This window comes from Amblyraja radiata, chromosome 14 (assembly GCF_010909765.2).
Source record: "Amblyraja radiata isolate CabotCenter1 chromosome 14, sAmbRad1.1.pri, whole genome shotgun sequence".
NCBI lineage: Eukaryota > Metazoa > Chordata > Chondrichthyes > Rajiformes > Rajidae > Amblyraja > Amblyraja radiata.
The window spans coordinates 14605103-14617191 of record NC_045969.1 but is presented as its reverse complement, the minus strand read 5'-3'; the positions used below and the strand labels follow the sequence as shown (position 1 = coordinate 14617191).

At 43.2% G+C, this 12089-nt stretch overlaps 1 protein-coding gene across 1 annotated transcript in view; it reads right to left on the bottom strand.

Annotated features, from left to right (window-relative positions):
• Positions 1-1342: 1342 nt before the first annotated feature.
• hunk (hormonally up-regulated Neu-associated kinase) overlaps positions 1343-12089 on the bottom strand; it is a 50037-nt gene continuing 39290 nt past the window's right edge. Inside the window, exons 9-10 of the mRNA XM_033032589.1 lie at positions 8501-8669; positions 1343-2303 (exon numbers count right to left, since the gene is read on the bottom strand). Coding sequence (XP_032888480.1) covers positions 1657-2303; positions 8501-8669 — 816 coding nt within the window. The 3' untranslated portion in view covers positions 1343-1656. The remainder of the gene's footprint in view (positions 2304-8500; positions 8670-12089) is intronic.

Here is a 12089-nt window from a genome sequence, read left to right as displayed (position 1 = left end):
TAGATTCTATTTCTAGTCACATTCTGGAATTGAAGTTAAATTCCAATTTTTGCAATGTTATTGCTGGTTATTATTAAGTCTCTTTTCTTGACAGAACCTTTGCTGGCATTGCAAGATATAAGGGCTATACATTCTTCCATTGTGAATTCCATTCCCGAAGAAACATTTTGACTTTTAGTCCAGATGTAATGTTCCCAGAGTGAGTTACCCACTCATTGCAAACATAATTACAGACAGGATCTATTCTTTATAGTTCAGCCGGTAAGAGAGAGCCTCAGAGTGTGTTGCATAACTGGTCTCGTGGTTCAAACAAGAAAATAATTACCCCTGTTCTATTCCAAGGTGCCTAACTATTTTATTATGTTTCCTGACATCCTGTGCATGTAATGAAAGCTTGTGTTTCAAACGAAAGTATCTGAAGATCAAAATATTTCCTCACAAGCAAAGTAAGAGTCATGAATCACTGCAGCAGAGTCCATGCTATTTCGGAACATTCCATTGCCAATGACTGAATTCACATTTTATTGCACTCCCTAGAAGAACTTAAATGATTTCTGAAGGCAACTTCTTCAGGGTGAGATAGTCTGGGAGTGTAAGATAAATAAAAATCTTGCAAATGATATATGGGCTTGTTAAAAACCTACATGAATAAGATGCTTTGTGACCCATGTCAGTTTCGTGTGGGTCCTAATATTCCCCCGTACACAAGCTTAATTTATTCAGACCTACTAAATGTCATCAGTGTTGCCAATGTCATAAAACAAACCCTAGTAGAAGCCACCCAAGGTGAAGGGGCAAGGCCCCCCTGCAGATTATGGAGGATACACAGCAGCCTATGACGATACTGCTTTAGGGGAAATTAAGTTATATGTGATTCGGATTTAAATTGGTTAAATAATGAAGTTTGAGATGGTTAACAATTAAATTGTATGCCAATAAATAATTAGTTCCTTGATGAAGAACTAATGATGAACATCAGAACAACAGTGGTGCAGCTGGTAGAGCCACTGACTCACAACACAAGAGACCCGGGTTCAATTCTGACCTCAGATGCTGTTTGTGTGGAGTTTGTACGTTCTCCACACAATCAGTTCACGTTGCACTGTGAATGCATGGGTTTCCTCCAGGTTCTCCGGGTTTCCTCCCACATCTCAAAGACATGCATGTGTTTTTAGGTTAATTGGCCCCTGTATAATTGCCCTTAATGTGCAGGGAGTGGATGGGAAAGTGGGATAACATGGAACTAGTGTGAACTGGTGATCGATTCCCGGTGGGGACTGGGTGGGCCGAAGGGCCATTCAAAATCATCAAGTGAAAATGATTAACAAAGCCTCTTCAGAGGTGCTTTCCCTGTTCTTTTTAATATTCAACGGACCAAGGTTATTGTACAGGGAATGGATCAGCTTTGTGTTATTTTAAATGACACTGCCCAATTTCATGGTTTTGCAGCTTAAAGAACCAAATTAGCTCAGCATGATAAAATCAGATTAATTATTTTTTATGAGATCCTGAGAGAATTTACGTAAAAATATGATAGAAAAAAAAATCATATAGAGAAAAAAAATTCATATGATATATATATATAGTGTATTGAATGAGCAATTTCACAAACATTGTGCATGCATCCCAGAGATAAATCATGTCTCAGTCTATGGCTCAAGAATGAAGAGAACACTGGGGTTGTAGATTGCTGGCAGTATAGAATATCTCCTGTATAATAGTTGATTTTGGGGTCTCGTGACCATTCACGTCTGTGGGTCCTTCAGTGCGCGACTGTAAGGTTTGGTTCCGCTTTCTCAACATCTGCCCAATGCCCATCATTGGAAACTTGCCCCTGCTTTTGACCAGACAAGGATTGGCCAGCTCATTAGATTTTGAGTTTGGCGAATCCAATGGACCAAGAGGTGACGTCTGGGGCCTTAAAAGATCTTTCTTCCCGTCATACGTTGGAACGGTGTGGGCGGGGTAGCTCGGAAGTTTCATGGGACGTAAGCATTCGTGCTCTTCGTTGGCCGCGGAAGAGAAAATTCCTGCAGATCCTAAGCCTCTCTGCCGAGGAGCCATGCCAGGTGGGTGCCCATTACTGACGATGGGAAAAATACCTTTTGTTCTTCTTTTTGACCTCACCAAGCCCAGAGGCGGAGACTCGTGCTGCCTGAGAGGCAGAGGGGTCCTTGGGTGGGTACGGTGCATTTCCAAGTATTCACCTTCCAAGGAAGGTGACTTGATGTAGCCATTCTTGCTGGCTCTAGCTCCACCGACTGGAATTGATCCAACAGGACGGCAAGGTTCCAGCAACAGCCCTGCAGGCAAAACATCAAAACAGTATTAGAAGCTTCAGATTGCCAACATTTTAATAAATAAATTCTCTCAGCAATTTTGCAGATGCTTAACACAAGACAGAAATAATCAAAATAATCTGCAGATGCTGGTTTATGCCAAAGATAGACACAAAATGCTGGAGTAATTCAACGCGTCAGGCAGCATCTCTGGAGAAAATGGATAGGTGATGTTTCAGGTCAGAACCCTTCTTCAGACTGGTTGAGTTTGACAATTAGTCTGAGGTCCTGACCCAAAATGTTACCTATCCTTGATCTTCAGAGATGCTGCCTGATCCACTGAGTTATTCCAACATTTTGAATCTTTTTTTTTTAAACCAGCAGCTGCAGTTCCTTGTTTCTACTCTCTATCAATAACCATCTCATGTGTTAAGGTCACGTGTTTAGGCGACTTTTTAGGGAAGTGCAGGAGACTCTTCGCTCGCCTCATAATCGCCACATAGTCGCCACATGTTCGCTGGTGGACTCTGGCGAGTCTCCTTCATGGTCGAGAGGAGTTCCTGCTTTCTGGGAACTAGTCGCGGCCTCCATATGGTCGCAGCAAATTTTTCAACATGTCACCATGGAGAAAATCGATAATCCTGTAGTCGTAGGTGCAGTGGTAGTGGGGTCGCTATGTAGTTATGGGTAGTCGAGGTAGCCGTAGGTAGTTTTAGTTAATCTCCTTTGCTGACCAGGCATTTTCATTGGCTCATTGGGGAAAAAAACGTAAGCATGAGTTTTCAGAACCAAGGAAAACCGACCGGTAATGTTAAATGCCCGCTAAACTTCACAGCCGTGTATCCTCTGGCTTATTAAAAGTTGTCTGGCTTCTTAAAAGTGTCTCCACTCTTTCTCCCCCCCCACCCCCCCTCCCCCCCTCCTCTTTTAAAGGGCTTAACGTACACTGTGCAAGCCGTCTTTAACCTTCCTGTTCATAGCGGTGTGTGTCTGTATCACCTTGGCTTTGTGCCATGTGAATTTCAGACAGCGCTCCCCCACTTTCCGTGTGTGTGTGTGTGTGTGTGTGTGTGTGTGTGTGTGTGTGTGTGTGTGTGTGTGTGTGTGTTCGTGTGTTCGTGTGTTCGTGTGTGTGTGTGTGTGTCGTGTTCGTGTGTTCGTGTTCGTGTTCGTGTTCGTTCCAGTCCGTGGTTTTTGAGGCGAGCGCCTCGATCTTGAAGGTCGCAGGCAGTATGCTGAAAAGTCGCCTAAGTGGGACAGGCCCTGGGATCACTGGGAAAATCCTCTTCCTTAATACATAACAATGTAAAGAATATATTAAAGGTTCAAGGTTTGTTTATCGTCACATGTACCAATTAAGGTACAGTGAAATTCAGATTGCCCTACAGTCAGACCAATAAAGAGCAACAAGACACCCAAATACATTTTTAACATGAACATCCACCACAGCGACTGCTCCACATTCCTCACTGTGATGGAAGGCAAACAAGTTCAATCTTCTTCCCTTCTGTGTTCTCCTGCGGACGGGGCACTCGAACCCTCCATTGTCGGGACGATCTTGTCTCCCGCAACCGGCAGTCGAGCCCTCCGCATCGGGACGATCAAGTTCCCGCATCGGGGGATCTCAGCTCCCCGCGCCGGGCGATCGGACTCCCGAGGCAGGGCTGGTCGTACCTCCTGCGGCTTGGAACTTCCCGACATCAGTTTCTACCCGAGAACGCGAGCTCCTCGATGTTGAAATCCGCAGGCCACATTGGAGCATTGATCCCAGGCACGAGGTCGCAAGCTCCGATGGAAAGTCTACGGCCCCGCGGTGGGGCTCAAAGTCAGTCTCGAGCAAGGCCTCCAGCTCCACGATGTAAGGCCGCAGAGCGACCGGAGATACGATCCTGATAACCAACTTGCATCTCCGGCAAGGTAAGAGATTGAAAAAAAGCTTCCCCCGAAACCCCTCCACATAAAACAAACCAGAAAACACTAAAACATACTCTTTAAAACATACTTAAAATAACAAAACAGAACAAAGGACAGACTGTAGGCGAGGCAGCCATTGCCGGCGCCATCTGGTGGTACTTACCACGTATCTTTTGTGTCCACCCATAGATCTTCATTTTCCCTAACTATTCCCTTTATCTCTGACAACTCTTTTACTATTTAAATGTTATAGAAGGTCTATCGATTTAACGTAATGTTGATCATTCTATTTTCATACACTACGTTTGCTGCGTTAATTTCCTTTTCCACATGCTCTCTGTACTTCCAATAATCAGCTTCATTCTCCTTTGAATTATTAAGTTAATATCGATCATTTGAATTATTAAGTTAACATCTATCATATGAACACCTCCCCTACTTCACCCCACTTTCTAACTCTTTCACCATCCGTGGAGCTCAGGTCTCTGCAGCACTGTGGGAAATTATTGTAATTTTCGGAGGTACACAAAAATGCTGGAGAAACTCAGTGGGTGCAGCAGCATCTATGGAGCGAAGGAGATAGGCAACGTTTCGGGCCGAAACCCTTCTTTTGTAATTTTCGGTATGTGTAGGAAGGAACTGCAGATGCTGGTTTACACCGAAGTTAGACACAAAATGGTGGAGTAACAGCGGGAAAGGCAGCATCTCGAGAGAAGGAATGGGTGACGTTTAGAGTCGAGACCCTTCTTCAGACAGATCTCGACCTAAAACATCACCCATTACTTCTATCCAGAGATGTTGCCTGACCCGCTGAGTTACTCGTCAATTTTGGTAGTTTGATTAATTACTTTAAGAGATTTCATCATGATTTTCCAGCTAGCTGGATTTTTGCAGAGCACAGTTATGATATGGAACATAAATTAAAAACAGAAAGTGAATTCTGGCTTTAATACAGATGTTGAATATCTAAAATTTATAGGAGCAGTGAATAATTTGATGATTGAAAGGGAATAGGATAATTTATGGATAGCAGGTTGATGTAATTTACAACCGCAATTGCCAACATTTAGAGAAAACTTTTCTTGTCCACTGTCTTAGAGAAAACATTGACAGAAAGCAATTTGGAAATGTTGGAAGTCTGAAAAGAGAGGATATTGTTTCAAGAAGAAGGACTTCACTAGTCCTGTTGAAGGATCTCTGCTAGAAAAAATATAGTTCCAGTGTTATGCAATTTCATTGAACTAAATCAGTTTGACGGTGTTGGAAAGATACTTTAAATAATAAAGTCTAAGCTTATACATGAGTGAGCAATGAGGTTCTAAAGAAAGCGTATACATTGGGGGAAGAGATTTATTTCAGCAGGATATGGACCAATTGGAAATATGAGCAGTGAAATGACAGATGAAATATAATCCAGTCAAATGTGAGGAGTTGCCTCTTGGGAGGCCAAATGCAAGAGGAAAGTCTTCTGCAAATAGCAGGGCCCTTCAATGCAGAGGGATCTTGGGCTGCAAGTAGAAAATCATGGGAGGAAGAGATCGCACAGAGTCTCTTTCCCGGAATAGGGGAATTAATAACCAGAGGGCAGGTTTAGGGTAGGAGGAAAAGATTGAACAGGAAATTGAGGGAGCAACATTTTGAAACAAAGCGGGGTGGGTTTATGGAACGAGCTGCCGGAGGAGGCAGTTGAGGCAGTTACTATCGCAACAATAAAGAAACATTTAGACAGGTACATGGACAGGACTGGTTAAAAAGGATATGGGCAGGTATGACTAGTTTAGATGGTCGGTGTGAGCAAGTTGGGCCGAAGGGCCTGTTTCCACGCAATATGACTCTACATAGCTCGAAAGTGGCAACACAGGTAGATAGTGGTAAAGAAGACGTACTCCATACTTGACTTCATCTGTCGAGGTGTTGAGTATAAAAGTAAGAAAGTCATGTTGCAGTTTTATAAAACGTTGATTTGTTCATATTTGGAATATAGTGTGTATTTATGTTGCCGAGTTATAGGAAGGATGTGGAGGCTTTGGAGAGGGAGCAGAAGAGGTTCACCAGGATGTTGACTGGTTTAGAGTGTACTTGCTATAAGGAGAGGCTTGAACTTGAATTGGTATCTCTGGAGTGTCAAAGGCTGATGGGCAACCTCGTAGAAGTATATAAATTATCAGAGGCATAGACTTGGATGGTCTGAGTCTATTTCCAAACGTGGAAATGTAAAATGCTAGAGGTCATAGGTTTAAAGTGTAAGAGGGAAAGTTTAAAGGAAAGTTTGAAGAATATTTGCACAGGGTGTCTGGAACAGGCTGTCAGGGAAATCATGGAAGCTTTTCAAAAGCAATGATTATGAAGGATTTAGACAGGCAGATGAACAGGCAAGGAATGTAGGGATGTAAACCACGTGAAGGCAGATGGAATTGTTTTGGAATGGCATCATAGTCGTCATAAACATTTTGGGACAAACAACCTGTTCCTGTGCTGTATAAGCGAGTTCGGTATTACAACTGCGCATGCCCAGGTCATGGGTCATTCGAGATAAACATTCTCGCCAGCTGAGCTACTGTGTGTGTACGGACCTGCGTATTCATTTCAATAAGATTTATAAATAAATGTATCCATCAAATATGTCAGCAGTAGGCCACAGCGTCCTGCAGGCTACACAAATCCAGACTTGTATCTATTTAAATTATTGACTCAATACAGCACCAGCCTTGAAAACGCAAGAATGCCGTACAAACATATCAATTATAAAATCCCTGGCATTAGCCTGAGTCACAGCCATTCAAATTCGATATTGATTTACACAAATTACAAGTTGTGTGGTCAACCAATTTGAGACAATCCTTACATTCCTATCTAAATAACCTTCCTTGATTGAAGGAAACAAGGAGAATATGCAGGTTCAGGTTGGATTCAAACAGGCTGGTTAAACTTTCAAGGTGGGGTGGCTTTAATAAAGATGCTGTCACTTTAACCTCTGGGGTTGGTTCCAGTCTGTCAGGGCACACAGTTGGGAGCCGGGTCCGGGTGACCAGGCGGTGATAATTATGAGAATTTGCAGCCATTTGAACCGCAGCCAAACTAGAGGCTTCACTCATGAGTGGGTCGCAGCTCCCCAACTGAGGGGACCAGTTCTCGCCCTCTTTGAAGGAGGTGCCGTCCGCCCTAGCGAGTGGGCAAATGCGGAGCCAACCCGTAATATGAGTGGTATCATTTTCTCAGTCAGACTTTGTCGACAGTTGGGGTGGGGGATCTGGGAGAGAAGGAGCTGGCGATGCCGCACAGACGGAACAGTTTAATAACGACCCATTAAAATCTGACCTTCGGCCACTCGGCAACCTGGGCTGATCTGATCTGACAGCCCTCTCGCTAGCTCGCTGCGTGCCCGATCCTAACGCAGAACCTCCACAAAACCTTTGGGCATCAGGTAACACCTGCACAAAGAGCCTCTGCTAACAAGGGCTGGCAAACTGTGCTGGTCAACATGCACTGGGCGAGATGGCTGGGAGAAACTCACTGCAAACTTGGAACAGCACAGACCCGCCACTCAATCTATCCAATACTAAAGGGCAGGCATTTCGCAGTTAAATGCCTTATATCGGATTGGTGGCTCCCTCACAGGGCCAACCCTGTACTCAGTTTTCCTCCAAGATGAATCTTTGCCTTAACGGTACATTCCCACCGCCTGTCAGTAAAGCATCAGCCCACATCACACTGATACAGTCGCTGCCTGCCTCAGATTAAATATATTTTTACACATAAATTATGAATAAAGATAAAAAAATGTTTCAAACACAAGTAATATTTTTTTATTCCAGTAGCAGACACATTAAGGATTAAATGAAAATAATAAATTCTTTAACTTTTTCAATATCTCATAATTGCACATTAATGAACTGAACTAGAACTGGGACTGTGCAAGTAGTGTGTGAACAGCAGAACAAGAAATGAAGCTATTGAGTTGACAGAATTCTAGATTAATTCCTTGGTAGACTAGTTATCAATTTAGACACAGTTTATACAGCGCTTCTTTCGCTTTTTTTAAAATCCCGAATGACCTTTGACATGAATCCCATGATTCCTTGCGTTTATCGAGATGCCAAACTCGGTTATTGTTCTATGCTCTGTACTTCAGTGGACAGAAAATGTCATAATTCATGCAGTCAAATTCATGTTCATTTTACAGCACTGAATTGTTATTAAATTGCTCACTCAGTGCTGAAAATTGCACTGCCTCACCTAAATTACGCTGCCTCACCTAAAGAGTGTTTCTTCCACATTTCCTGTGTATCGCACTACATTGGGCTTACCTCTTTCAGTTTTGGAGACCTTTCTGTCTGTCTGATCAACATTACCGGGGTTCACTGGAGCAAGAAAACAGGGTGACTGTTTTGAAATTCCAAAACTTTTCTCTGCCTTTCTGGAGAAAGGTTTCTGGATAACATCCATTCTTTTCCCTGAATCCTTGGCCTTCTTTTCCTGTGGAGGTGAACGCAATTTAAACATTGTTTAAACAAAAAGAGATTTTGCAAAAATAAATTATATCTTAATATACCTCAGAGAACTTGCTTGCACCAAGTCCTGGACAATATTAAGACAGAGCCCGATAAGTCGGAAGTAACATTTGTGCCAGACAATGTCCATCTCTAACAAGGGAGATACAGAACCATCACTAAGGTCTCACCACCAACATTACAGGGTCCCCATTATTCAGGGCCTCAAATGGACCAGCCACATAAACACTGTGACTGCAAGACCAGGTCAGAGTCTGGGTGTCCTGTGGTGGGTGACTCACTTCCTGACAGTGAACATCCCATCCTTGTAGGAAGAACAGGCCAAGTATGGACACGTTGCTAATGTTATTCTGCAGAAGGTAACAGGTCCTCAGTATTGCCGCTTTACTCTCTAGACAACTCAAGGCACGAGTGTATCTCTCAGAAAACCCTTGAGGGAGAAGTCAAGTTCCATCCCCCCCCCCCCCCCCAGCCCCCCCCCCTTGCCTTCTTCACCCCCATCTGGAAGGGAGACCTTGTCTTCAGCCCTTCTCCTCCTGTTACTGGTCTTTCTGGAATCCCAGTGAGATCACCATTAAGGCAGTTCTTTAAACTATAAACCTCCGCAAAGTTCAGAACACTTGAACGGCCAGTCAGTGATTCCGACTTCTCTTGTTATAAAGGCCAACATGCAATTCGCTTTCTTCACTGCCTGCTTTACTTGCATGCTTACTTTCATTGACTGATAAACAAGGACCCCCAGATCCAGTAAAATCCGACATGTAAGGGTTCACGGAATGTAACCCTTAAGTCAGGAATGCCTGTATACTTTTTTTTATTATAAATAAAGTTTAGTTTAGTTTAGAGTGGCAGCGAGGAAATAGACCCTTAGTCCCATTGAGTCCACGCCAACTAGTGGCTCATCATACACTAGCATTATCCTCGACACTAGGGATAATTTACAGTCTTTACTGAAGCCAATTAACCTACAAATCTGTACGTCTTTGGATTGTGGGAATACCCGAGGGAAACCCAGGCGATCACAGGGAGAATGTACAAACTCCGTACAGATAGCACCCAGAGTCAGGATCGAACCTCTGGTGCTCTGGCGCTATATTGCAGCAACTCTACTGCTGCACCACTGTGCCATCCTTATTTTGGAAAAAAAAAAATCATGGAATGTTAGCATATTTGGGCTTGTGTCAGCTTTTCTTTGAGCACTGTCAGTCTGTTTGAAGACGGGATCTGGGGGGTCCTTGTTCATCAGTCAATTAAAGTAAGCATGCAAGTACAGCAGGCAGTGAAGAAAGCGAATGGCATGTTGGACTTTATAACAAGAGAAACCGAGTATAGGAGCAAAGAGGTCCTTCTGCAGTTGTATATGGCCCTAGTGAGACCATACCTGGAATATTGTGTGCAGTTTTGGTCCCCTCATTTCAGGAAGGATATTCTTGCTATTGAGGGTGTGCAGCGTAGGTTTACAAAGTTAATTCCCGGGATGTTGGGACTGTCATATGCTGAGAGAATGGAGCGGCTGAGCTTGTATACTCTGGAGTTTAGAAGGATGAGAGGGATCTTATTGAAACATATAAGATTATTAAGGGTTTGGTCACGCTAGAGGCAGGAAACATGTTCCCGATGTTGGGGGAGTCCAGAACCAGGGACCACATTTTAAGAATAAGAGGTAAGCCATTTAGAACGGAGACAAGGAAATACTTTTTCTCACAGAGAGTTGTCAGTCTGTGGAATTCTCTGCCTCAGAGGGCGGTGGAGGTCGGTTCTCTGGATACTTTCAAGAGAGAGCTAGGTAGGGCTTTTAAATATAGCGGAGTCATGGGGATATGGGGAGAAGGCAGGAACGGGGTACTGATAGGGAATGATCAGCCATGATCACAATGAATGGCGGTGCTGGTTCGAAGGGCCGAATGGCCTACTCCTGCATCTATTGTCTATTTTCTATTATCTAGATCGGCATGTAGGTTAACAATTCCTTCAGCTTCAGTGTATAACTAATTATGCTTGATTATACTGTGCATTTAGCTGATGGGCAAATCCTCGGGTCGCTTTCAAAGGCGAAGCAGCTGGTGAGGTGAAACTGTTCCTGTAGTCAGCAAGTCTGCCTCAAGAAATTGAACGTGAAATTTAAACTACAGGAATATGAAACTGGAACACAGCTGCTCCTTACAGGAATCTCAGAGGAAAAGATTTGACAACTTTGGGGTAAAGAAAAATTTGAAATCATCAAAGCAAATTCTTAAAAACAGAAATTGTCAAGGCTAAAGAGTGTGTGACAGCTGCAAACATTTGTCAAAGAGCTTCAGGCAAACGTGAACGTGACTGGACAAAGAGGTCACTCTGTTCACTGAAGCAAATAGGAAACAGTTCTCTGTTAACATCCAGATCTCAATGTAAGTTGATAGTAGCCACAATTAACACAGCATGGACAATCTGCTCTGGAAAACAATAGGGCTTGAATGTTTAGAAATGACAAACAGCCTTATATTAGGTGATATACTGGAGTCTTTTTAAGAACCATAGTAGATGTGTTTTTTTTGCTTCTCCTCCTGGCATTAGTACCCTGGAAACAGCATCCCATTCTTGGATCATCTACCTGTGACACAACTTTGGATGGTGCCCCTGTGATAGGTACTGGCCACAGTATTAACTCCAGATTAATATGATTTACGGTGAGAATGTAAAGGTTTAATTGGAACCTGAGGGGGCAACTTTTTCCATACATAGGACAGTACATATAGGAACAGGAGCTGCAAGAGGAAATAGTTAAGGCTTAGTTTAGTTTAGAGATACAATGTCATGTGGAAGCAGGCCCTTTGGCCCATGGAGTTCACGCTGCCCACCGATCACCCATACACTGTTTTTAATCTCACACACTAGTGACAATTTACAGAAACCAATTAACCTACAAAACTCCACTTCTTTGGAATGTGGGAGGAAACCAGAGCAGCTGGAGAAAACCCACGAGGTCACAGAGAGAACGTACAAATTCCATACAGATAGCACTCATAGTCAATATCTAACCGGGTCTCTGGCGCTGTCAGATAGCAACTTGACCACTGCACCACTGTGCCACCCAAGGCAGATACAATAATAACATTTGCTGGATGTTTGGACAGAAACATGAATAGGAAAGCTTTGGAGGGAAATGGGTCAAACGGCAGCAAATAGGACTAGCACAGATGAGCAACTTAGTCAGAACAGTTGAGTTGGGCTGAAGGGCAACTCAATGACCATTTAGACCAGAACAATGGATAGAATCTGACCTTGCTCAGCTCTTAGAAACTGAGAAATTAAACTAGCAGGTCATTAATGATATGCCTTTTAACATTGTTGCATTTAGAGCATCTGTTTTCCATGAATAATTGAATAATTGAATAATTTATAATGG